Source organism: Equus przewalskii, chromosome 2 (assembly GCF_037783145.1).
Source record: "Equus przewalskii isolate Varuska chromosome 2, EquPr2, whole genome shotgun sequence".
NCBI classification, from domain to species: Eukaryota; Metazoa; Chordata; class Mammalia; order Perissodactyla; family Equidae; genus Equus; species Equus przewalskii.
The window spans coordinates 38,704,287-38,731,891 of NC_091832.1; the positions used below are offsets into that span (position 1 = coordinate 38,704,287).

The following is a 27,605-nucleotide window of genomic DNA, read 5'->3' on the forward strand; positions in this document are numbered from 1 at the left end:
TGGTGAGAAGGTACAATAGTGTAGCCACTTTGAAAAATAGTTTGGCAGTCCCTTGAAATGGGAAATATACAGTTACTATATGACCCACCAATTCTTTCCTAGCGATATACCCCAAAAATCTATGTCTACGCAAAAACTTCCAGAGGAACGTTCATAGCGGCATTATTCTTAATGGCCAAAAAGTGGAAACAACCCAAAAGTCCATCAACTGCAGAATGGATAAATGAAAGATGGCGTGTCCAGACAATGGGCTATTTGGCCCTAGAAAGGAATGAAGTACTGATTCACACTACAACCTGGATGAACCTTGAAAACATTCTGTGAAGTGAAGGAGCCAGACACAAAAGACCACATATTGCATGACTCCATCTACAGGAAATGTCCAGAATAGGTAAATCTGTAGGGACAGAAAGTAGCCTTGTGCTTGCTTAGGGCTGGGGGCTCAGGGAGAAATGGGAAGTGACTGCTAGGATGGGGGCTTCTTCTTGGAGTGAATGAAAATGTTCTAAAATTGATTGTGGTGATGGTTGCCCACCTGTAAATATAGGGAAAACCATTGATTTGTACACTTAAAGGGGTAAATGGTGCGGTATGTGAATTAGATCTCAATACGCCTGTTTAAGAAGACATTTGCAATCATAGGAGGCCTTTCTAAATGAAACGGCCTAACTCACTGGCTGGTGGGTGGGAGAGGGACTGAAGGCAGTAAGCTTGGTCAGCAGGCTGGATAATTGCACCGTAAGCTTCCTCAAAACCTTCCGCTTCTCCCTGTTGGAATTTGGAATGGAGCTTTCAGGGCCCCCCCCCCCCCCGCCAGCCCACTCCCACCCCCCTCCCACCCCACCGACACAGAAACCACCAAAACGGAATACACAAAACACAGAAGCCAGAACCATCACTCCACGCTTGTTCCTTACAATCGCGCTTCACACGTTTATTGTTAATTTTCTTCACGTGGCAGATACAGAACCATCCTCTTCTGTGATCCAAATGCACGCGCGAGAACCATCACTGACCAGGAAACACCACTCTTTAAGAACCGCCCTCCCCTTTCAGGATGGAAACACTCGTGGCAACTCTCCTGCTGGTCTGAGGGTGTTGCAGGCTGACCAGCACATTTGTGCGTGCCAGAAACGAGTGTCCCCAGGTCCCCCACGACATTTTCCAGAATTTGCCATTGGCTGAAGGTGACTTTGAAAGCTATAGGTTTGTGAGCCTTCCTCGCTGCTAAAAGGGGGAAACCCTCGAGGACTGAGACGCTGGGGTACAGTTCGTGAGCGTCAACGTTTATGGGACAAAATCACATCGTTAGGGTAAGGGACAGCCACAGTTCTTCATGCTTGTGAGGGCTAATTTTAGGAGTGGGCAAAAGGATTCCAGTTTACAAAAATTTCAAACAAACAACGGTTTTTAGCTGAGTGGGAAATAGGGAGACTGCGACGTGGGCCAACGAGCGGCATCGTTCTGCCCATGTGAGGAGCTCCCGGACCACGACCAGACCCCACGCTGCAGCCAGTCGACTGGGTAATTAAATAACACAAGTTATAAAACTTTAAAAATGGGGCATTTACAGTCAGGGACATAAATACGTGCCTTTAAAAGTGTCTACGTACATATTTACAGAGTTGTAAGACCAACCGTAGTAGCCCTGAAAAAAAGTCCCTTTTTCGTGTGACCACTGGTCCTCTTCAAAGTTCCACTTTGGGCTTAATCTATCACTATTGGAAATGGAGCTGAGAAAACAGCGCCAGAGTGGCCTCCGACATCCTAGTCTGGGGTCTGCCCCAAAGGCACAAAACCCAAGGCCCTCACTGAACTGAGTCGGACGCCTAGCTCAGCTCACCCGTTTCTCCGAGACGTGGGCTGTGCCCCCAGCGGGCAGGACCCGACGCCCTCATTCCCTGGCAGGCGACCGATGGCCTCTGGAAATCTCTTTCTTCCCCCCTTGCTTTTCAATCCTCCAACTTATTTTTCATTGCCCAATTTTTGTTTGTTTGTTTCCCTTTTCAGCTAATTGAGAAGCTCAGACGCTAACGGTGTTGATGGTCCCGGCAAGTGAGGCAAAGCACATGGGAGACCTCCCTCTGCCCCTACACGCATCCCCTCCCTGCCGCTCTCACGGGAGGAGCCGATCTATCAATGGGACGAGGGCCTTCTCCCAGGTGCACATGGACTGACTGGAATTTCAAATCTGGAAAGAACCCGAGAGCCAGCAGCTCAGGTGGCTCGGGCAAAGAAGGGGCCAGAGGGCCAGTCAGCGAGGCTCCAACGTGCCCACACGTATTGATTCCCAGAGATGGGGGGGCGAGGGAGGGTGGGGGTGGGGGCGTGGAAGGGGAACTTGGCCTCCGCCTGAAGGCCTTCCTTGGACAGGGCTGGGGCCGACCCTGGGCCAGACCGAAGTCCCCGTCACGGCAGAAGACAACTCGAGAAGCAAAAAGCAGGATCAAGGAGCTCTTGAAAAATTGCATAGTAGGAGAGGCCCCACCCAACAGGAAGGCTGCGCTGCAGGACGCGGTCTGGGGGCTGCACCCACGTGTCATCCCTGCCGAGTCCGCTGCCTTCCTGCCTGCCTGGGGCTCGGACCCCGTCTGAAGGCCGCACGCACACGCACACGCACACGCTCTCGCAGGCTCGTACGACTGGGAAGGTCGGTCCTCCCTGCAGGGTAGAAGGCTCGTCCCTTTGGCTTCACTGATTCCAGGTCACTTCAGGTGCTGAGGAGAAAAGAAAAGAAAAATAGTAACAGTTGCCGCACACTCGGGGCCCACTGTGGGCTGTTCAGGCATTATCCCACTTCATTTTTCTAATTAAACGATTTATTGAGTATGCCACACACACAGAAAGCAGCACAGGCTGGTGGATCTTCACAGTGAACACCCCTGTGTGACCAGCACCCAGATCAGGAAACGGAACACGGCCGACCTCCGTTAGCCCCGACCCACGCCCTTTTAGGACAACCCTCAGCCCCAGAATAACCACCATCCTGCCCTCTACTCGCTCTTTAACTTAAATCAATGAGCCGGTCAGCACATAGCCTCCTGCACTGGCTTCTTCGGCCTAACGTGTGTGAGCCGTCCCTCCCGAGCGGGGGCTGTTAGCTCTCGGCATCTGCTTGCTGTGCCGGCGTCCACGGGAGGGTCGCGCCCTGCATCCGCCTGGTCTGCTGCCAGGGCACAAGTGATTAGGTCCAGTCCGGGGCCACCATGAGTAACGCTGCTGGGACGTTCTCATAAACGTCTAGGGGACACGGACGGTGCACACGTGCCCATATTCCCGCCACGTAGAAACCCTGGGTGGTGGGTGTGCATGTGTAACACGAACGCTCTCGCAGGTGTGCTCTGGTGCACACACTTCCGATGAGGGTCTCCCTGGGGCGTCATCACTCGGTCCCGGGGTGTGCGTGTGTTCAGCTTCAGTCGACACTGCCAAGCAGGTTCCAAGTAGTTACGCTATCACTGACCGCCATTCTAGTGCTCACGACCCCCCAGGGCAGGTGACACAGACCCCCGTTCTGCGGGGAAGAAACGGAGGCTCAGCACGGAGAAGTAACTTTTTTTTCTTGAAGACTTTATCCAGCAGAACTACTACAATGGGGTTTTGCAGTAGGGGAGAGAGATTGGGTTCAACTCCTGAAGTCTAATTTGTTTTTATTTTATTATTTATTCATTCATTTTTTTAAATAAGATTGGCACCTGAGCTAACATCTGTTGCCAATCTTCTTTTTTTTTTCTTCTTCTTCTTCTTCTCCCCAAAGCCCCCCAGTACATAGTTATATATTCTAGCTGTAGGTCCCTCCGGTTGTGGCATGTGGGATGCAGCCTCAGCATGGCCTGACGAGTGGTGCCACGTCTGTGCCCAGGATCTGAACCGGGGAAACCCTGGGCCGAGGGGAAGTGGAGCGCACGGACTTAGCCACTCGGCATGGGGCCGGCCCCAGAGAAGTAACTTTCCTAAGGCCAGGCTGACGCTGAGGGGCGGGGGTGGGCCCGGAGCCCAGTCAGGCCTGCTTAGAGCCGGCGCCTGCTTCCTGGTACGAGCCTGTGGCTCAGCCCTCGGGCTTCCTCCATGGAGACCTGGTCCCAGCCCCTGGCACAGAGCCAGGCACACGGTGAGTGCTTCACACTGTGTGCTTTGGGGGGTCGCATACGAGCCTGGAGCTGTGCTGGGCTAGGTTCAGGGGTTCAGTTCTCTCACCCAGAGGACCTGGTCATCGTTACTATTCCCGCTCCTACTAATGACGCTGTACAAACTCAGTGAGAAGAATGATAATAGCGGTGCAGATTTATAGAAGGCTGACTATACGCCAGGCACTTTCCTAAGTGTTTTCATGAACTGGCCTACGCAATCCCTACAAGATACCCAGGAGAGGGATATTATCATTATTAACCCGTTTTACAGATGGGTGAATTGAAACACAGAGACGTGAAGTAGCTGCCAGGGTTACTGGAGACAGGATTCAACTCCAGAAAATGCGCACTAACCACTACACGACATCAATTCCAATCCCCCCAAACCTCTGATGAGGCTGGAAAGAGAGCTGCTTGCGGTGGAGCAGGGCGCCTTCAGGACAGGCAGCCTCCCTTCCCAGTGGCGGCCTGCATGTGCCCACGCCTGGCGGAGCCCCAGCAGAGGGAGGAACGGACGCAGAGACACGGCCAGCATGGAGCGGCCTGCACCCCTCATCTGGCGTGGCCATTGTGTGAGTTTCCTGTAGGTCGTGGAGCAGGATCCACGAAAGAAGCCACCTTGCCAGGTCCCACCAGAGAGGCCGCCCTCCAGGGAGGGGCCCAACAGCAGGGGCTGTGGGCTGGACACCTGGGGCTGGAGCTGAGGGGAGGTCGGGAGAGGCTGCGCCAGAGGGGAGCTCTCTTATCAGGGTGGCCTTCCACCCAGCCCACTCCGGGACCCTGTGAGAGGTCTTAGCCAGAGGAGCAGCGACAGCCCAGAGGAGGATCACGGTGGCAGCCAGACAAGTGAGAGGTCCAGTCCCTCCGCTGGACCCCCATCTCAGACCCTCAGGCACGAGTCCAGCTGGCCTGAGGATTGGACAGAGACAGAGGTGAAATAGGACGTGCAGTGGAAGCTTCGCGCTGGACTAGGCAGTGTGGCCCTTCCCTATCTGTAAGAGTGAACAGAAAGCTCTGGGTTTTGCCTGAGACACCGTGAGAGCACAGAAAAGGGAGACGCAGCCCAGGACGGCAGAAGGCAGATGCCGGAGAACAGCCGGTTCGCACGGCCTGGTCACAGAGCCTCTGAGCCAGTGGGACAGCGGGGTGAGGGGCAGTCACGGGTCCTGGTGCTCTGAGGATGCCATCCTTTTCTCAGAACAAACCTTGTCCTCATGCACAGTTTGCATATGGTTGCGGGGACAGACACAGCCCACGTAAAGTCCATTGTCCACTGCAGGAGTCAGAGATGCCAGTTCTGCTCCCACGTCTGCCACTCGCCCGCCCCGTGCCTCAGTCCCCTCTCTGTAAAGTGAGGGCGTGGACCTACACATCCCTTCTCATGCTAAAATCCAGTGCCATGGTATTTTTAAAGATCATTCTGGAACTGTGTTAAACAGTGCAATCGACTAAGTTGTGTTCCCCCAAAATTCACATAGGGTAGCCGTGAGCCCCAGTGTGATGGTATTTGGGGGTGGGGCCCTCACAAGTGGATCAGTGCTCTTGTAAGAAGAGACACCAGAGCTTTCTCTCTTCACCACCAAGGCCACGGTGAGAAAGGGGCTGTCGGCAGGCCGGGACGAGAGCCCTCACCAGGACGCCGCCTGGCAGCCTGACCTCAGACTTCCAGCCTCCAGATCTGCGAGAAATCAGTGTCTGTTGTCTAAGACCCTGGTCTGTGCCATTTTATCATGGCAGCCCCAGCAGACTAGGACAAACAGTACACGGAAGACGTGTCTGAAGTCATTTAAAAAAATTACCTCTATAAGTGGCACATGCTTGTTGTCAATACAAATTCGAAAAATAGAAAAAATTAAATAAGACTTTAAGGAGCAAGTTTCAGTCCCTTAGAAATTAAACTGTTGAGTTTGGCATATTCACTGTTGGCGAGTGAATACCAGCTGAGGGTGGCAGATGCAGACTGAGTTGGGCCTGTAGTCATCTGAGCATCTAGCTGGGGAAGCTGCACAGGTTTGAAAATAAGGGAAAAGAATGCACCTGTGTGGGGTCGTGCCCTGGCCCCAGGGGAGAGCTTCAGTTAGCAAGGCTCGGCAAATGCCGTGGGTGGACGTCATCATCGCTGAGACCACGGTGGCCCAAGGAAACACCCAGTCTGTGAAGGAATCAGCCCAGTTGCGCCTGGCTCTCCCTCTGCTGCCACAGGGAGGGTCCCGGGACACGCGTGGGACTCAGAGTTGGGAAGTGCTCATCCTGGTGCTGCCTCCCATTCTCCGGAAGACTCTAGCCAAGCCTCTCCTCTCCGGGCCCACTCTTTCCATCTGTAAAATGGGACAGGGGGAGGGCTGACCTCCCAGCCCTTCCAGTTCTGCCACCTCAGCGTCCATGTCAACTTGGCCCCACAGCATTCCCAGCTCGGGTCACGTCCCCTCTCAGGAGCGGGTTCCCGAGGGGCGGGCTCAGTTGCGGCTGCAGACAACAGACTCTGGGAAGGGGGGGTTTTATTTCATTCCCCTCCCCAGTTCCTAGAGAAATAAGGGCAAGCCCAGAAGCTCCGACGGCTAAGGAAGGGAGGAGCGAGTGAGAGATGGGGGTGGGAGGGCAGACAGTGGAGAAGGTACCACACAAAAGACCCCAGAGTTGCAGAATTCTGCCCGCTCTTGCCTTAAACAACCACATTCTCATTCCAAACGACCCTACAGGCACCCCCAATCTTACATGTGGCCCAGATCACGGAGCCACCCGCTAACACAGATTCCCAGGCCCTGTGCACCAGCATGCTTGTTCAGTAAATTGGCAGCGGGACCCTAGGCTGTTTTTAACCAGTGCCCCAATGCACAGGAGCATGGGGTTCTCCGGTCATGCCTGACACACCGTCTCGGGGACATGCTGGGAGAAGGCATGCTGTGTCACCACAGGGAAGCCCAGCCCCCAAGATGGAAAGTCCAGCTTCTACGAATGAACTCAGGTTTTACCATTAGAAAATCTGGAAAAAGGCTTCTGGTTCAACAGAATTCTAAGTTTCATATTTTACAGATTAGGATTCCTTTCACTTTCAAATCCACTGTGGGAATAGGGCGTCCACAATCTTCTCTGGGCTTCAAGCCTCTGGAGGCCGTGATTAAGTGCTATGTATTATTACCATTATTATTATCCCAATAATCACAGCTAATACGTACCTAGTGCTTCCTATGGGCTGGGCACTGTTCCAAGTGCTTTGCACCCATTTAACACTTGTAATTCTCACAACCCTAGGAAGTAGGTACTACTGTCATCCCCATCTTATAGACGTGGAAACCGAGGCTCAGAGATACTGAGAAACTTGTTGAGTCCCACAGCCAATAAGCGACAGAGCTGGGATTTCAACCCAGGTGGTGCAGGGTCCACCCTCCCTGCAGGAGGCCCAGTGCCCCAGCTGGCACACAGGGGGCTGTACAAACGATCATGCCCACCCCTTCTCTTCCGCCCAGCCCCGCCCAAGACCTAAGCCCAGCCCCCCGAAGTGCCCAGAGCCACCCAAACGGTGCCAGAAGCTGCTCCAGCCTTCTCGTACCTGTCAGGGAGCAGGCGAAGCGTCTACTCTTTGAAGAGGGGTCCCTGGAACTGGGCTGCAGCCGCGGCCTTGACATTCCTACACTGCCTGGTGATGTAGGGGGCGGCGGGTGGAGGGCACCGGGATGCCAGGCGGAGACTGTAGCTGTGCGGGGAGAGGAACAACACATGCCATCACCAGGGGCCTGGCCGGTTGACCCGGACGGCGCCTGGGAGGCCCAGTGAGGGCCCTGCCTCTCCAGGCACCTTGAGACCAATAGGACGCGAGCTTTAACAACCCCTGTGAGCCCCACTGAGCCCGGTCTGCCACCTCCCCTCCTCTTGGAGGCCACGGGCCAGCAGATGTTGCCCAGCATTTGGGTTCGGAGACCCTGCGCACAGCGGGGTCATCCTGCGGACCGCAGGAGGCGAGCTGGGGATGAACGCTCGTGTGCAGCTTTACCCTTTTGCCCTCCAAAGCACCTGGGGAGGGTTCCAGTACTAATCCATCGCCTTGGGTGGGGACAGGAGGGAGGGCCCGGTCCCCTCTAGACCATTGGCTCCACACTGGCCCTCTATCCTGGCTTCGCTGCACCAAGCACTGTCACATCCGGGATCTCAGAAATCCTGTGACACCGCTTGGCCCTATTTGCTACTACAGCCCATTAAATTGGATTTTTTTCAGGAAAAAGCTTCAAAGTTTTTTTAAAGATGGGTAACCCAGACGTTACTGCTCCCCTCCTTCAGCAGCTCACTCCTGCTCGTTTGTCAGGCCTCGGCTGGGGTGCCACCTCCTCCAGGAAGTGTTTCTTCTCTAACTCCTGTGCGCCCCCAGCGCCCGCGTCCTTCCCATCATAGCACTGTTAGGCTGAGTGGCAAAGGCAGGACAATGGTCCGCCTCCCCCGTGAGCTGTGAGAGCCCCAGGTCAGGGCCCTTGTCTCGTTCGTTGCTGCGTCCCCAGCCCAGCACAACAGAAATAAGTATTTATCGAATAAGAACAACACAGATGGCACTTAATGACGTGCCCAGCACTGTGTTAGGTATTTCACGTGTATCAATATCTTACTCTATGGACAACCTACCAAGGCGGATACTATTCGCCCTGCTTTACAGATGGGGAAACAGAGGCACAGGGAGGTTCAGTAACTTGTCCCTGATCCCAAGTCTGCCTCTCTAGATAGAAGAACAGAAGTGAGCAGGCCCTCTGGTCAGGAGAGGTGGGAGGTGAGATGTGGGGGTGCCGGGGTAGGGTGGGCACGATGACCAGGACAGTGGGAAGGATGGACACTTCGACAACTTCCCGTGCTCCAGGAAGCCAGCTCTGTGTGAGGGAGCAAGAGACAGGGACCGGGCCAGTCTCGAAGCTGAACCGCCAGGGTTTAGACCAGTGCTTCTCAACCCGGGCTCACATTTGGCAATGTCTGGAGACATTTTTGGCTGTCACCTCTGAGGGGAGGGATGTTACTACTGGCATCTAGTGGGTGGGACCAGGGATGCTGTGAAACATCTTACAACACACCGGACGATCCCCACAGCAAAGGGCAACCCAGCCCAAAGTGTTCGCAGTGCCAAAGTTGACAAGGTAGCTCTCAGTACGTGCTTATGAAAATAAATGAAATAAGTGAACGCATGAACAGACAGACGTTGAAACAGACCAGCGAGGGCCTGGCTCCCCATCCAGGCTCAGGCCGCCGCATTTGAATTTCTCCCCCACACTGTGTGATCCAGGCCCATGGTCAGCTCTTTCCACCACCTGAGCAATGTTCAAGGCAGAAGACCGAGACCCGGCACTCAGCGGTAAGCCTGTGCCCACATGGTCCACCAAGGCTGCAGGGATTATAAGGCCCCCAAAGCGGCCTGTGTGGGCTCTATGGGCTGGCTGGCACCCCGGTGTGAGCTCAGCCCGTGGGCCAGCTGTCCCAACCGTGAGTTGGCAACCAGCTGTGAGGCAGCCTGGAAACAGGGACAACTTGCACACCCTTGTCCTGTTGGGGAATAAGGGATGGTCCTGGCACATCACGGGTCTCCCCCCCATGTCCCCTCTGGGGAAATGTCTCCAGCGGGGTATACAGGACGAGCAGCAGCTCTGGAGACGCTCAGGCCCTGCGCCATCGATATCCAGCTTCTTCCTCTGTCTGTTACCCTCATCACTCATCTATTAAACACTCAAAACCCAAATCAATCAAACGGGGAGAACAGCCCCTAGCCTTGCAGCCTCTCCAGCTGCCGGCCTTTCCCTGCTCCCTTCCCTTCTGTTCCACTCAGGCTTCTGAGGCCGCAGCAACCACAGCCGTTTCCACTAGGGGGCGTGCTTTCTCCTGGCTCTGGGCATCCACCTGCGGGGAGCACTTATGGCCAAGGGCAAAGCCAGCGAGGACAGGTCCCTCCCACCATCCCAGCACCCTGCCTGGCCCAATGGAGCGTAACATCCCAATGGAGCGACAGGCACATGGCCCTGTGGTCCCCAGGGCCTTTCTCAGCGGTTATCTCTGGACTCTCCCAGCCACTCAGGAGGTAGGAAGACCGAGCGCTTTTATACCCATTTCACGGATGAGGAAACTGAGGCTCAGACAGATGTGGAGACTTTCCTAGGGGAGCAGAGCCTAGGCCAGGATCCATGGGCCACCAGGTCACCACCTGTTTCCCGTCAGGACCAGGGCAGTGTTGGCCAGCAGGACAGTCTCCTTCCTGATCCTGAAACCCTTTCTCTGGTCAAAGGACCCCGGAGGGCCCAGTGGCTATCTGGGGCCGTGATGCTAAGTGCCGAGCATCCCCAGAACCAGACAGTTCTCAGTCCCCAGCTTGGTGGTGGTGAACGCGCAGAGACCTCATGATTCTTGGTGCCCACTTGCTAGCTGTGTGACCTCAGCAAGCCATGGACCTCTCTGAGCTCCAGTTTCACCATCGGAAAAATGGGAACAGTAATTTCAGAGGGTTATTGTGATAATTAAGTTTAGAGACAGCTCTCGGCACAGCTCTCGGCGCTGCTCTGACCGGCACTCCACTCTCTACGAGCCCTGTGTTTGGACGGTGGTAGTTGGGGGAGAGGGCGGCTCTGCTAAGGGAAGAAAGGAATCCTAGGAGAAGCCATGTGGCAGCACGGCCGTCAGAGACCAGGGGCGAGTTCCCCTCCTCATACTCGCTGGCTGTGAGACCCAGGCTCTCCCTGCCTCCCGGCCTCGGAGCCTCTGTTTCCTCATCTGTGAAGTGGGGACGCCCCCGCCGGCCTGCCGATGCAGAGCAGGGCTGGGAAGAGCTGGGGGACGCGGCCGGGAGAGCCCGCTGCCTTCCGAGAAGAGGTCAGCACCGTGGGATCTTCCAGTGGGGTGACGGCGTGGAGCGTCGGGGCAGGAGCCAGGCCGGGCCTCCCTCCCTCTCTTCCACCCCCCGCTTCCCCCGAGCCTGGTCTCCTGCGAGAGCCCCTCCTCACTGGCTTCCTCACTGCCACGCTGGCACCCCTCCCATCTGTTCGACTGAGGAGTGACCCTCCCTTCCCAAGGTAATTGGGTCATGACACACCCCACTGCAACTGTCAATTCCGGGCCCCCCGATGGGCACCACGTTCTTTACACAGATAGTCCAGCCCCACTGACCTCCCAGCTCATCTCACTTCCTTCAGCCCTGGTTACCCCAGCGACACGGGGCTTCTTCCAGCACATCCACACAGAGCCCTCTGGCCAGGGGGCCTTCAGCCCTGGCTACTCATTAGAATCACCTGGGGCAGCCCGGGCTGCATGCCAGACCTGCGACATCAGAACTGCTGCAGGTGGCATTGGACATCAGTGTTTCAAGCTCCCCAGTGAGTCCCACGTGGGACCAAGTAGGGAACCACTGCTCTGGAGATGCTTCCAGGCCACCTGTATGAGGCAAAGTGGCCCTGGGCCATGTCCTCTCTGCCCTAGCCCTGCGGCTTCATGTTGTCTGTGTGACTGTGTGATGGATGCGGGGCTTCCCGGGAGACCAGCGGTCTATGACTGCAGAACCTGGCTGGGTTTGCCCATCACTGTAGCCTAAACTTCTAATTTTGAGTGAGTGAATAGCAGACCCTCAAAATCTAATGAATGAAGAAATGAGTGACTCTAGACCCCACGATACTCCCACTGCACAGGCTTTTTCAGACATCAGGAAACCTGCGCCCATTTAGTGCCAGGGCTAGAGGGCGGACTTAGGAGGCCTCCTCCTTGAACACCTCTCCTAACAGCCCAGGAAAACGGCTAACGCTCGTAACTAAATCCAAGACATCAAGAAAGGGCGGAACAAGCTCAGCATCCGCTGTTTCTAACAGGCAGGCGAGTATAGCACTTCTTTTATAAGGTTTTCATACGACATGGTTTAACTTTTATAAAATAGTGTTGTGGCCGGGAGGGGCCTGCTCAGTGCTCCACACAGACTTTGCTCAGAGTTGTCCATCCACCTGAAGAAAGCTCTCTACTCTTGGGCTCTGGACATTTCACCTAAGTGGAACAAAAACACACGGATGGTTAGAGCACAGCGGGGCCTCACACGCAGTCTCGCCCCAGTCTGCACAGGTGGGGAAGCATGAGCGGAGAGGATGTGTCCAGCACACCTGGCTCGCAGCAAGGGCTCATAGACAGTGGCCTCACAGCATCATCTCCTCCGGATGGTAATTTCTTAATTGTCAGAATCCCTCAATGGTCTGAAGGCACCGAAAGGGCAGAGCTGTTCTATTCCTGGCACTTGGGGACACATCCATTCTGTCATTCAGCCACTTAACATTTCCTTGGTCCAGTCCTGCCACAGGGACTCGACACGTCCTGTTCCCTGCCTGGAAGGCTCCCCACAGGGCATCACGGGGCTCACCCCTCCCTCCAAGTTCTTGCCAAGAGCTGGCTTCTTGAGGACCCACCCCTCCCCACTCCACCTGAGATCGCAACGCCCTCCCCGACACTCCCGGCCTGCAGGCCAGTGACTTTCTTTACTCTATTTACCGCCAACACACTCGGGAGCTGCTTGGTTGTTTGTTTACCAGCTCCACCAGGATGTCACTTTTTGTCCCCAACATACCCCCAGCACCGAGACAGGTGCCTGACGCACGGTAGGGAGCCATTCACTATCTGTTGGCTGAACGGTGTGTCCACCACCGTCCAGGGGCTTTGCCGAGGAAGATTTGGTGAGTAAGACACACAGAGTTCTTGACCTTGAGCAGTCTGAGTGTGACTTGGTGGAGCCTAGGGGGAAAAACGCTCAGTTCCAGAGGGAGTTTGAGGCCAGCGCGAGGCAGAGACTCGGGCCTCCGGGCTCCCAGGCTGCCACGTTCTCATTTAGCTCCTACTGGTTTCTGGGAAAGGAGATATGCAGATACACTGAGCTACACATGAGAAATGAAACGGAAAGAACAGGAGGGAAGGCTGGGGTCAGGGAGAAGACAAGGACACAGACAAGGATTCTGAGAGAGGAAGGGTCCAGCCCACGGTCCCAGCAGAGAGCAAGGCAGGACCCAGGAGGATCTAACAGTTGGTGTGTTGCCTGGGGCATCTCCACGGACTAACAAGTCACAGGGGAAGGAGGCTCCCTCACCCCAACTGGTGTTCCTGGAGCTCCAGCCTCACCGGGCTTTGGGGAGTTGGGGAGAAGGTGACGTCCAGGGACAAGGGACGCGGGGGCCAGGGAGATGCATTGAAGTAACAACAACAAAAACTAAATAAAAATGGGCAAAGCCTATCCAATCATTGAACAGATAATTTAATGACATGAAGAGGCAATTCTCAGGGAAATCCAAAGCCAACGAAGATAGACGATGCCGGGCCTCTCCGCTGTGCCCCAAAGAGCTTAACAGGAGAAACCGCGGTCACTGGTCAGACAGGACAGACACACACATGGGCCCACAGGTGACGGATGTGACGGGATGGGGACTGTTCCCAATTCCCTGCCATCTGGGAAGGCCATGCCCACCCGCCCCCACCTCCTGAGATCTTCATCTAGGCCCTGTCACAGCTGTCGGTCTCGGCCCCTGGATGAGCAGTAACATCGCTCAGCATGGTGTGAGCCCTGAAGACACAATGGAGAACAAGAGGGTCCCAGGCCATGTCCCAGTAGAGAGAGAAAGTGGATGAATGAGGAAGAGGCATGTCAAATGGCAGCGATCACTATGGCGAGAAACGAAGTCGAGGAGAGAGCTCGGACGTGCAGTGGGGGTGGGCGGGGTGGCAGGGTGGAAGAGGAAGACTTCACAGAAACGTGTGAGCTGATCCCAAGGAGCTGGGTCACGGATCCACTGGGAGACCTGGGCCTTGAGTGTTGTAGGCGGCGTGAACAGCATGTGCAAAGGCCCTGAGCTGACACTTGCTTGGGATAGCAGAGAAGCAAGGCGGGGCAGAGGGGAGGGTCTTGTAGGGCCCTGAGCCAGGTGGGAGTCAGGCTGTCCTTCCGGGCAGAGGAGTGACATGGCCTGATGTAGCCACTGTGTTGGGCACAGACTGTAGGATGACAAGAATGGAATAGGGGAGACCAGTCAGGAGGCGACTGCCATCATGTAGGCGAGAGATGATGGCAGCCTGGACCTTGGGGCCAGCTGAGGAGGCGAGTAGTGAGAAGTGGCTGGATTCTGGATACATTTCGGAAGTGGTGGGGACAGGGTTTGCTGATGAACTAACTGGATGCTGGGGCTGGGGCAGGGGGCTGAGAAAGAGACTGGAGTCTAGCCGGACTCCAGGGTGGGACGGTGTCCGTTTAACCGTGGTGGGAAGACGGCAGGAGAAGGAGGCCGCGTGGGGAGGTCAGTTTTGCGAGGATTACATTTGAGGGAGAAGCCAAGCGGGTGGCGGAAACGCGACCCCCATGACTTTGGGATGGGGCAGCGTCTAGGTGGACAGGACGGGCTCACTAAGGGGAGGGGCGACCGAGGGGAGGAGTCCAGGGGCTGCAGGAGGACGGGATGCTGAGGAGCAACCAGTGATGTGAGAAAGATGGTGGTGTCACTGGCGGCAATATTTCAAGGAATAAGGAGGATTGACAGTGTCCCCCGCTGCCCGAGGGTCAAGGAGATGGACTGAAAACCAGCGGACCACCACACCGAACCTCCTAGAGGCCAGCAGCTTCCAGGACATGGCAGAGACAAACGCACGAAAGAAGCGAGTTCTAGAGGCAGGGAGGACAGAAACCGGGGCAGGGTCCAGAGAACTCCATCACGGGGAGCAGGGAGGGGGAGCGGCCGGCTCCAGGACACGCTCTCCAGGGCTCTCTCTCATCCCCACCGGGCCAAGGCGCTCTTCCACGCTCCCCTACCAGGCTGCCCAGGCACTGAGTGGAGACGGCCTGCTGCGTCGCTCCCTCACTTCTTCCTCCCACACGTGTCAGGAGACATCTCCTGGAACGCAGTCCCCAAAGCTGGGTAGACCACACAGCCCCGCAGGAGTCACACAACTCTCGTAAATTCTCGGAGCACCGTTCATTAGAAGTCAGTGTCTGATGTTCTGCGCTCTTGCCAGAGGCGAGGGAGAGGCCAAGGGCATGGGAGCCGGTGCCAAAGTAAGACAATCTGAGAGGACGCTGGATTTCCCTGGAAGCCAGGTGAAGGCCCCCAGCTGGGAGAAGTGGGAGGCACTGGGGGCTTCCTGGTGCCAGCCACCAAACACTTCTGGAATGGTCACCATCCAAAGAGGGCAGCCCCTTCTGCTCCCGTGGGGTCCTTCTCACTCGTTTGAGGTCCCCAGGCTGGGAGGCGGGGTGGGAGAAGTGACATAGCCCTGGGATGCAGGAGACCTGAGTTTCAGCCCTCGATCCACCACTGACTTGCTGTGTGGCCTCTGGAAATGCCTCCACCTCTCTGAGCCAGAGTAGTCTCGCCTGTAAAATGAGGATGTCAAGCAAGGAAAAGAATGTGAAGCACCCACTATGCACCAGGAGCTACTTTGGGTGCTTAACAGGAGCTCCTCAAATCCTCCCAGCAGCCTTTGAGGTGGAGACTGTGACAGTCCGCATCTTACAGAAGAGGAGACGGAGGCTCAGAGAGGTGAGGAAGCCCAATGTCCACCTTCCCTCGGCCAGTAGGGGTGCAACCAAGATCTGAATCCAGGACCATTTGACACCAAAGCCTGGTCCTTTGACTCAGACCTTGCAGCGATGGGGATGGAAGAGCTCTTTTCCATATTCCAAAAGCCAGATGGGGCTGACCCTCTGCACACAGAACAGTCGCAAGAGCTGCCCAAGAAGCTGGGAGCTGGCTTTGGGCTGGAACCAAAGGCTCAGAAAGGCCCTGGCGTGGGGGTCTCAAACTGCAACACTCCCTGGAGTCACCCAGAGAGACGAAAACAGCCCTGAGGCCTGCTGCTCAGCCCGCCCGGCGCTGATCTAGCTGGTTTGCGTCCCGGGAATTGAGAATTTTAAAGGCCACCCTTGAGAGCCACTCGTCCAGAGCCCTCTACTCAAAGTGTGGTCCGAGGCCCAGCAGCATCCGCAGTCCCTGGGGGCTCATCAGAAATGCAGCCGCTCGGCCCCCACCCCAGCACCCAAGTCAGAAACTGCATCTTAACGGGATCCCTGGAGAGGCATCTGTGCACTGAGGTTGGGAGTGGGCTGGGCAGCCTTCAGCAGGAGTCAAGTGCAGGCGCTGTGGGTACTGGGGGCGTGGCAGAGGCCTGGTCTGAAGCTGGGGGAGGCCAGGGAAGCTTTGTGGAGCAGGCCTTTCCCACGTGATGGCTGAGGCAGGAAAATGAAAGTGTCCCTGGGGGACAGGAGCAGAGGCTTGAAACCATGAGCCGGGACCGTCACTGGGGTTCCTTCAAGTGGAGATGCTGGCGGCTGGCGGGGGCTGAGGGCGGAGGGGGTGCCTGCAGCTAACACACGAGGGGCTGGCATCGGGGCCCTGCGGGCTGTGCTTACGCGGTTTTCTCACTTAATCCCCCCTTTGACGATGTGAGATGGGGAATGGTTATTGTGCCCTTTTTGTGGATGAGGGGACAGCAGCACAGAGAGATCAAGTACTGGGGTTAAGGTCACAGAGAAAGGCGGGAATAGAAGGGGCGGAGGAAGGAGGGGGAGCCAGGAGCGGGAAGGAGGGAGCCAGGACTCACAGGGATCCGACTCCAGGGCTGGCTGCCTCTTAGCAGACAGATTTGCCCTCCTGCCCATCAGCTCTGAGGGAGGCACGGGCCCAGTGCCGGCTCCTGATTTGGCGTCCCCACATCCCAAAGACTAATCACGTCCCTGCCACGTGGGGCTGTCACGCCGGGTTCTGAGGTCTTCCGAGGCCATTATCTCCCCAAACCTGTCTGGCTTGAGCTCCAAATACCCAGCCTGTGACAGCTCATAACACCACCGAGGCAGCAGGAAAGCCGGCTGGCCTGCGATGACCTCAGCAAAGGAAGCTGCCAGCGGGAGATCCCTGCCGTGGCCGCGTCCCGCCCTGCCAGGACGGCAGAGAGGCGGTGCCAAGCAGCAACTCACTCTGCCAAGGAAACCGAGCCAGAGTGAGGAGGTTACTTGCTCAAGGTCACACAGCAAGTTGTTCTTAGGAAGGTAGGAGGGGACACGACAGGGTGCACTGCACATTTGGGGACACATAATGGGGAGGAAGAGCAGAGTGAAGCCCCAGTGGACTTGGGAAAAAGAACCCTGGGAGGCAGTGCCCTTTGGGCGAGGGCACCTGGCACTGTCACTGCCTCCACCTGCTGCCTCCCCCACTGGACCTGAGCCCCAGCAAGCACACTCTGAGTCTATTCACGTCTCACCCACTCACCTGCCTGCCACAAGTCCAGAGGACACCACACCTGCAGGAAACACAGGCCCTGCCCGTGGCAGGCCCGGCTCGGGCGGGGAAGCCCCAGCAGGCTGGAGGAGCAGCCTTATCAGTGCCCCAGCTCTGCTCTCCTCTGAGTTCCCACCTCTCACTGACCTTCTGCAACCACTCAGTTCTGGCCCAAATGGCGTCCCTTCTCTTCCCCTCGAGCTGAGCTGAGTTTGCTTTCTTCAAAAAGAAAACTTCTAAACAGGAGGGAGGCCAAAAAGAAAACATGAACAAATACATGTGTCACAAGAATGATGAACACACACAAAGCAGGTTCCCAACTCGTGAGAGAAAGGGATCAGGGACCTCCCACGTGGCCGAGATGGAAAAGCTCTTTTAAGTGGTAAAATTCTACGACGCTAGGACTTAATTATTATGGCCACTCTGTCTTTTACAGTTGACTTAGGCCAAAGAAGTTACAAAGATGACTGAGTCAACTCCAGGGACAAACCCTCACATGGTTTTGAGCTGTTGGGATGCGAGTCCCGTAAGCCCTACATGGGATCTGCCCTGGTCACAGGATTTCTAGAACTCGATGTCTGGTGCCCGTCCAAGGACGCGAACAGTAAGGGGTGGCTGCCTTGATGGAGCAGCCTTGTGGGAACTCAAGGGCATCTCAGCCAGCTCGTCTCGGGAGCCCTGGGTGTGCCTGGCTGGCAGGGCAGCCCAGACGTGGGGCTGGCACCGCCGCGGGAAAGGCACGCTTGCTACAAGCCAGACGGAGTGATGACGCTGCCCAAAGGGCAAAGGGGCAGGGGGCTGCGGGGCTGGAGCATCCTGGGATGGTCCAGGGCATTGGACCACAATCTGTTCACGCAGCTTCCCCCCACCCCTGCCCCGCCATCTCCAGAGCCCTCGCCCTGAACCCCAGCTGACCTCAAACAGACTGGAGGGTGGCTAGACAGGTGGACCTTTTTACAGACGGGGAGACAGCGGAGGCCTGCAGATGCCACCTGACTTGGACCACGCCCTCTGACTCCGCTCTGGGCTGCTCGGGCCTCCCCAGGATCCTGCCCTCCATGTGGTTAGGAACCGCTCGTTTGCTCCATGGAGGCCTCGCCAACAGGCCCCCTCCCTGTGGGGACAGACACCAGGTCCAGCCAGACACTGGGAAGCCCGCGGACTCACGCCCAGGCAGTGGCAGATGTGAAGGAAAACCCCCCTAACGGTTCTTGCATGTCACCAGCATCTCCCAGACAAAGGTTCAGTGCAACTGCTTCCCCAGACACTGCCTGCGTCCTCCTCATTCTCCTCTGCACCACAGCAGCCAACATTTCCATGCTTACCATGTGCCAAGCGCTGTGCCCAATGTATGACACAGTATAACAACTGCCACTCTTCACAAGGAAATTTATGAGATGGGTACTATGACAGCTTACACATGAGGAACTAAGGCACAGAGAGGTTCAGTAGCTTGCCCAAGAACACACAGCTGGCAAGAGGCAGGGCTGGGAAGGTAGCCTGAGCCATTTGCCTCCAGGGCACGGGGTCGTGAAGCCAAACGAGCAAGCCTCGGCAGGATTTCTGAGCCCTGAATGTGCTGACAGGCAGTGTAAATTCCCAAGAGGAGGATCCAGGCTGTCATTTACCCCAAACTTAGTTCCCCCATCGATCTGATAACTACTTAGTGATGGCCTGCTGTGCCAGGTAGTGAGGGCCACAGTGGAGAGCCAAGCAGCCTTGCTCGCGGAAGGCGCGGGAGAGTCCTGCCAGGGATGGCTTTGGTCAAAGGTCTACGCTGAGCCGCCGGAGGGAGCCCTTTAAGCACCAAAAGAATGTTTTTAATTTAACCTCATTGGACAGAAATGTTCTAAAATCAGCTGTATGAAGCAGCGTGTCCTGAACTTCTTGAGCATCCTCTCTGGGAGTCAGGTTTCCCGCTCTGCACGTGTCCGTGTGCTGGCACGGAGAGACGTCCTCGGGGCCCACGAGGGTCTGCAACCTTCTCGTCCACACGCTAAACCAAACCAGCCATTCCAGTGCTCATCACCCGCCCGATCAGTGGAACCCTATCACGCCCCCGACCCTGTGCTGGCGCGGGGGACGCAGCAGCAAACCAAGAGACCTGGTCTCTGCCCTCAGGGGGCATATGTTCCAGAGGAGAAACTCATTTGCATAATATATAAGTAAATACATAATTACAACCAGTGATTTGCATTAAGGAGGGAAAACAGAGCTATGAGAGCTCAGAACAAGGGACCTGACCACAGAAGCAGCGTGTGTGTGCGCGCGCGCACTTGTGTGTACACACATGTAGCTTCTGCTTACGCCCTGAGACTTGGGCTCCGTGGAACACACGGAACACGTTTCAGGATTTGCTTCACGTGACCATGCTGCCCGTGGGAGAGTAGAGAATGCACAAGTTACTTTACCCCCAGGAACAAAGAGAAAGGATTTCTAGAAGAGGTCGTTTCTGTCCCTGAAGGCCACTTCTCGGGGACAGAAGAGGACATTGTTACTACCTACCCTCACCCCCAAATCTTTCCTGCCCTCTTTCTGTGCCTGAATCTCAAAGCAAGTTTTTACCCCAGGAGATCTGGGGAGTTTGCAAGTTGGAACAAGACGGAGGTGAGGACGCCTCACGTCTCCTCCCCAGACCTCTTCCTGAACCGTGAATGACAGTCAGGTTACTCAAGGGCTTTTGCTCTTTACAAGAGGCCGATCTGAGTGTTTGTGAACAGCGAGGACAGGCTCCGGGTTTTGATGGGGTCACGCTTGGCACGCTGTGGAGATGGGTTTTCAGATGGAAATGGCCCACCACCTGGAGAATGGCAGGAAAGTGGAGGAGGATTGTGACTGAGATGTCTCCCCAGATAAGTCAGGGGCCACTTCCACCTGCTGTGCAGACCCAATCGACGTCCTAAGATGGCGGAGAGGAGATACTTAGAAATGCAGAGCACCCTACTCAAGTCCAGGAGAGGGGCCTCCAGCACAGGAAGGCCCTCGTCTGAACCCACCACCACCTCCCTCCGGTGCCACATCACCCCCTTCCACACCCTCAGCCCAGAACACTTCCAGGCTCTTCCAAATCTCTCCGAGCTCTCAACACTGGAGCGCCCCCAGACTCAATTCCTGGGCTTCTTCTCCATCTACTCACTCTCTTGGCGGTTCCAAGCTCATGGTTTGAAATCTCATGTGTACTCTGAGGACCCCCAAGTTTCTATTTCCTGGGTCCTTTCCTCTGAACTTCACACCTGCATGTTTAACTAACCCTTCCACATCTCCCCTGGAATGTCCAATAGCATCTCAAACTTAACATGCCCCAAACGGAACTCCCAGCACACACGCACCCCGCAAACCGGCTCCAGCCACAGTCCTCGCCTCATCACTCAGTGACAACCCCATCCATCCATCTGGAGGCCCAGGCAAAAAACCCTGTTGTCATCGGGGACCTCTCTCACTCATCCAATCCTCACAAATCTTGTGGCTCTACCTTCAAGATACATCCAGAATTCCACTGCTACTCACCATCCCTGCTGCTACACTCTGCCCACCTGCCATCGTTCCTCACCTGGTCACGGCCTACGCTTCCTAGTCTCTATTTCTACTCTTGGCACCTTTCAGTCTATTCTCAGCAGAACAGCCAGAGTGAACCTTTCAAAAGGCAAGTCATCCCATATTACTCCTTCCCTCAAAACCCTCCAGTGACTTCCACTCCCTCAGGGTAAAGCAAAGCCTTTACAAAGGCTGCAGTAGCCAATACGGTCCACCCCTGATTACTCTGACCTCATCTCCTATTCCAATAGCCAATACGGTCCACCCCTGGGTACCCCGACCTCATCTCCTACTCCAATAGACAATACAAACCACCCCTGGTTACCCTGACCTCATCTCCTATTCCAGTAGCCAATACGGTCCACCCCTGGTTACCCCGACCTCATCTCCTACTCCAATAGCCAATACGGTCCACCCCTGGGTACCCAGACCTCATCTCCTACTCCAGTAGCCAATACGAACCACCCCTGGTTACCCCGACCTCATCTCCTATTCCAGTAGCCAATACGGTCCACCCCTGGGTACCCCGACCTCATCTCCTACTCCAATAGCCAATACGAACCACCCCTGGTTACCCCGACCTCATCTCCTACTCCAATAGCCAATACGAACCACCCCTGGGTACCCCAACCTCATCTCCTACTCCAATAGCCAATACGGTCCACCCCTGGGTACCCCGACCTCATCTCCTACTCCAATAGCCAATACGAACCACCCCTGGTTACCCCGACCTCATCTCCTATTCCAATAGCCAGTACGAACCACCCCTGGTTACCCCGACCTCATCTCCTATTCCTTTCCCCTCCTGGCCTCTCACTCTTCCTTGAGCATGCCAGGGATGCTTCCACCTCAGGACCCTGGCACTTGCTCTTCCCTCTGCCAAGTGCTTTCCTCCCCTTCATCGCAGGCTTGCTTCCTCATCTCCAAGTCTTTGCTTAAATTTCCCTTTTTCGGTCAGCCTTTCTCTGACCCCTCTGTTTAAAACGGTAGCTCCCATTTTCACTCCAGAACTCTCTGCCCTCTTCCCTGTTTTACTTCTCGCACAGCACTCATCACCTGACATCCTATCCAGTTACCTGCTTGTTCACTGTCTGCCTCCCCGCCTAGAATGTGAGTTCCAGGAGGGTGGGCAATTTTACCCGCTGGGTTCAATGCCGCATCCTTCTAGAACAGCACCTGGCACACGACAGCAGGCACCAGCCCCTACATTCATTATTAATGAATGGATGAAGACAATGAATGAAGGGCCAAGATCTGCACTCTTTCTTGACTAAATCACACCCATAATGCATCATCTATGATTTCCAGTTATTGTTTACAGAGGGGCAAGAACTTAAGACACATAAAAGCAATCTGAGTGCAAAATCTTTCCATGCCTTTATGTAAATTTTTAATTCTTTCTCACCCACCCCTAATTGGATAGCATTTTTTAAACAAATTACTGTAAGTCTTTCTAAGCATTCAACTTATTTCTCATAAACACTTCTATGCTCGTATTTCATCAATTTGGATACTATTTAAGTCATACAAGCACAATAATAAATATGAGTGGCACAAAGAGGGTTGGGAACAAACAGAACTGACCTTTGGCATTATTTAACTTGATTGCTGGGAACTGAAGTGTACGGGCTCTCCCCCTAGGTGTCGTCAGGATGCTTTCCAGAAGGAATGAGGAGCATCCATTAATATGGTGGGTCGGTTAAATGAAAATCAACTGAGCTTCAACTGTATTTCATTTTACCCACAGTTGGTATCCTAACAAAAGTTTGGAAAGATTTCCAGTACCACTGTACCCTCCTGGGCCCTGAACTCTACAAAACGCTCTCACAGCAATTATTCCCTACGCAACGGTGAACACACTGGACTTGATGATCGACTGATGTGCAAACGGGAGACCTCTGTCCTACCCTCTGGCTTCATCAGCTGGACCCCATTACACAGCAGCTCTGACTCATAAGCATGATGGAGAAAGCGCCAAGGTGAGTGATCCTGTGCGGCAGATCCAGTTTGGGGAACAGCCTTGTTCAGCACAGCCCAGTCAAGTACATATGACAGCATGAGAGCAATCAGCATTTAAGCTCTAAGAGGAAGGGACTTGCCATTTTTAGCAGAAGAAAGAAAACACACAAGGAAAATCGTCCACTGCCAGGTATTTTGGAGGCTCTACGGGAGAGGGACCCCTTAGAAGATGTCAGGTAACAGGAGGCAGAATTAAAGCTGGTGACAGAGGGAGGATGACCCTATTTTCAGAGCCAAAAATTGGGGGAAAGGATTTAAAAATGTGAAAGGCTATTTGGACAGCTGTAGTCCAGGAAGGTCAGGATGCTTGATTATAGTCACAGCCAGCCTGTGTGTGCACAGCGTGGATTGGTAACGGGGAATACTGTTTCACTGAGATCTCTGAATTAATGAGCCACGCTGTACTGACTTCTGGCACAGTCTCCTGGCCTCTCTGGGGTACTGCTCGACTTTCATTACACCTCCTTAACCCTCACGACGCGCCCCCATTAGTAAGCCTTTAATAATGATTGTAACTATCACCAAATAACCAACCCTTTTTTTCAACTTGATTTTAATTGGTCATTTGCTATCCAAGTAACACTCTCTACTCAGTTGCCAATAATTAACTGCCCCCAAATATATATTTTAAGGCAAAAAGCCATGAGTTAGAGAGCAGGTCACCAGAGTGGTGGCTTTGGTTCTATTGTTACTGGAAATTTCTTCCTTTTTTTTTTTTTTCTTTTCATTCTACCAATACTGAGTAAGCACCTACTATGGCTGGGAGCCGCAGTGGGTGCTGGGGCACACTGCAGGTCACTGTGCGACACCATGCTTGTCCTAGATAAGTCATATAGCCCCCTTGAAAAGACACACAAAGAGCAAAGATGGACAAGGCAGGGAATCCTGGGAGATGAGAAGTGTCCCAGCCCTGGGGCTGCCCTGGCTCGTCTGTCACAGGGCAGCTTTTAGGATTAAGGAGATACATAAGTGAAAGTGTTCTGAGAATTTTAAAGTGCTATAAATATATCAGAGATTGTTAATAAGCAAAGGAAAATAAAACGAAAACCAGAAGCAAATTAAACGATAAGATGGGGTGCTATCACATCACTTTTTCTTTTTCCTTTTCAAGACCCAAAGGAGAATTCTTTTTTTTTTTTTTGAGGAAGATTAGCCCTGAGCTAACTGCTGCCAATCCTCTTTTTGATGAGGAAGGCTCGCCCTGAGCTCACATCCGTGCCCATCGTCCTCTACTTTATATGTGGGACGCCTACCACAGCACGGCTTGCCAAGTGGTGCCATGTCCGCACCGGGATCCGAACCGGTGAACACAGGCCACCGAGGCGGAATGTGCACACTTAACCGCTGCGCCACCGGGCCAGCCCCTAAAGGAGAATTCTGAAGTCTGGGTAAGACTCATCTGAGAAGCTGATGAACATGAAGATTTCAAAGACCCGCCCCCAGAGACTACAGTTTAGCAGGGCTGGAATTCCTAGTAGGCCTCCCAGGTGGTTTTTGACGCAGGTGGTCCACTGAATGAACATCCTGGTGAGATGACCCCAACTACGGCCCCTCGCACAGCTGGGAACAAGCAGGAAACGGGCTTTCTCCAGCTGAAATCAACAAGACGGTACCTACTGACCAGCAAAACTCTCCCCTCATCTAAGCAGCTGTCTGACTCAACTCAGGACAGCACCTTAAGAAAACCTGCTGTTAGCTGGCACTAATGGGCTGTAGCTGTAATTTTTATAAACATGACAATTATACTGATGAAATAATTCAACAGAGCATATGCCTCAACGACAGTGTGTGACACCAATTTATCGCGGTGCATCAAGAAGTTTGGGTCCTACACAAAGGCAAAGTCAACACAGGCTAGTTTTCACCCAGCTCATTCATAACGTTCAGTCAAAGGAGCCTACATCTGAATGAAGAAGGGAAGCATAAAACACCTATTAACCTGTGCCCAGGTTCTTAGAGGAACTCTGAAAACTTCTGGAGTAATACCCCAAATTAGAGAAGAAATCAAATCAACGCACAGGTGCAGGAGCCAGGGCCACAAGGAGTGAGACGGAATGAACTCCAGCTACGTCCCTACAGTCAACCACTCGTTAGCACTCGGCACCAAGGAAAATATTTATGCTAAACTTAGAGGACACAGGCATCAGGTAAAGACAAGAAAACTATTCTGTTTCAGAACAAGGTACTTCACCTGGCAACACATCTTCGCCAAGAAAGACATTGTGTGCACTTTCACCCAAACTTTCATTTCATTCTCTCCACAAATCATTTATTCAACTCACATGTGTTTTAGGAGCTTAAAAGAAAAAAGCAGAGGCCAGCCGGTGGCGTAGTGGTTAAGTTTGCACACTCTGCTTCAGCAGCCCAGGGTTGGCAGATTCGGATTATGGACGTGGACCTAGGACTGCTCGTCAAGCCATGCTGTGGCAGCATCCCACATAAAATAGAGGAAAATTGGCACAGATGTTAGCTCAGTGACAATCTTCCTCAAGCAAGAGGAGGAAGATAGGCAACAGACGTTAGCTCAGGACCAATCTTCCACACCAAAAAAAGAAAGGAAAAAAGCAGTCTCTACGTGCTGCTCTCAGTGCACTTTGCTTACAGGGCCACCTCTTTATTTACGTGTGCTATGAATAGGACCACTATCTAGCTTCCTAGCCCACAGATGGTTACAGAAGCATGCCCGAAGGATGCCAGGGAGTGCAGAAAATATCCATAAATGACAGATGAAAAGGGAGACGGTGAGGAGCACATGCTTCTCAAAAGATGCTGAAGTCACCTCTCAAGCTTCTGGATCCTGTAGGCCTGAATTATCTCTGAGGGTATCGCTTCTCCACAACAAAGTATTAATTGACGGTTACCTTGAGCCTTCAAGAAAAGGTGAAATAGCATCCAGGGTACCATTTTTAAAAGCAAGAAGCAGCAGACATGTTAGACCACAGACAGCGAACACCTGGCACTGCAGAGCCGTCGCCCTTCCTGCGTCCAAGGCTGACACCGGGCACTCAGCCCAGCCCTCTCTCCCCGGGCGTGACCCTGCTCTGAATCCAGCTCAACGCAGCAGCACAGGCAGCTGCTCCCCATGCACAGATGGAAACCTACCTGCCAACCATGGCTTGGAAAGACTTCTATGAAAACAGAGAAAAGAAAAAAAAGTTGACACTGGAGAGTAAGGTTTAACTCCCTGGACGAGTCGGTATCTGCATCTGCTCCTTCCCTCACAAAGCTGGGTGGATGGGGCACCAGCGCAGCCGTCACACTGGGCCTGGCTGAAACCACTCAGCCTGGTCTCCAACAAATACAAAACGGACCAGGACCAAGAGGGCCAAGACCTGCGTTCACCTCCACATGTCTAGCTCCTTCAAGTCAGCCGGTGCTTCTTGTCCACACTCGGGCAGCTGCATACTAACAAGCCGTGTCTCCCCGCTTCAAGGAGATGCCACTGGGAAGAACTGGGCACAGCCAGGGCTCCCTTCCCAGACCAAGGGACAAAGAGGCAGGACAGACTTAGGAGGAGGGGTGGAGCCAGACAGCCTGGACTTGTTTCCTAGCCGTGACCTCAGGCAAATTGCTTAACCTCTCTGTGTCTCGGTTTCCCCATCTGTAAAAAAGGAGAACATAAAAAGCATTTACTTCAAGGGTTGTTTTAATGATGAAATGCGGTAATACACGTAAAGCCCTTAAAACAGCAGCTAGCTGGAGCTTTAAAATATCAGCGATCATTCTTATACTATTATTTCAATGAATCAGCATTCCTTGGTTAAGTTTCAATGCTTTCACAGAGCTAATGTTTTCTTCTGACCCTAGCTTTTAAAAAAATTTACATTTTGACTTTGAGATTCAAAACCAAGAGGAAGTGATATGGAGGGGTGACTGGATAAGGGTTAATCATCTTTTTTCTCGCCTTGATTTGAAAAATGATTCCGTCTTATAGCTCATTCTCTTTAGTTGTGTTGGGAGAGCGCGCCTGACATGGGAAGGGGGCAGCTACGGTCGGCATATGAACAGCTCAGGCCCGGCTGAGGCACAGCCAAGACCCCTGGGTCCCTGGTGGCAGGACCAGGAGTCAGCTGAGAGCCTTCTCTCTGGGCAGAGGCAAGAGAGGAGGGAATGTTCCGGATGCTGCAACCTGTGCTGTTATGAAATCTCATACGTGGCAAGTCAGCTTTGAGCAGCGGCCACAACTTTTAATCAGATTGAGATTTAAGAGTACATCTTTCAATAACAGTAACAGAAGCAGCTAACGTTTAAAAAAAAACACTATGGCAGGTAGCATTGTGTGGTCCTCACAGGCTTATTATCTGTTGTCTTCAAAACCATCCTTTGTGGTCAGATTGATCATTAATGCCATTTTACAGAAAGGAAAACTGGGCCTCAGAGGTTAAGTAGTTTGCCCAAGGTAAGTGCTAGTCAGTGATAAAGCCAGGATTCAAATCACTTTATTCATTCAACAAATATTTACTGAGCAGCTACTACAAGCCGGAACTGTTGCAGACGCTGGCAATGCAGCAGTGAACAAAACAGATTTCCTGCCACGGGAGAACTTTCCTTCTGGGAGGGAAGACAGTAAACAAACGGAACATTGGGTAACAGAATGTATGGAAGAGTGAAGTGTCTCCAAGAACAGTGGGGCAGAGTAAGGACATGGAGAGGGACAAGGGCGGGATTTCAGACCCGTTGGTCAGGG

The 27,605-nt window shown here is 53.9% G+C and overlaps 1 protein-coding gene across 12 annotated transcripts in view; it reads right to left on the minus strand.

Annotated features, from left to right (window-relative positions):
- Nucleotides 1-906: 906 nt before the first annotated feature.
- The window catches only part of PRDM2 (PR/SET domain 2), a 127,065-nt gene continuing 100,366 nt past the window's right edge, over nucleotides 907-27,605 (minus strand). For 10 of the 12 annotated variants that reach the window (XM_070602839.1, XM_070602930.1, XM_070602904.1 and 7 more), the window contains 2 exons: nucleotides 7,681-7,824; nucleotides 907-2,717 (listed from right to left, as the gene is read on the minus strand). In XM_070602839.1, the coding sequence (XP_070458940.1) occupies nucleotides 7,704-7,824 (121 nt within the window). In that variant the 3' untranslated portion in view covers nucleotides 907-2,717; nucleotides 7,681-7,703. The remainder of the gene's footprint in view (nucleotides 2,718-7,680; nucleotides 7,825-27,605) is intronic. The other 2 variants (XM_070602870.1, XM_070602861.1) reach the window with 1 other exon arrangement.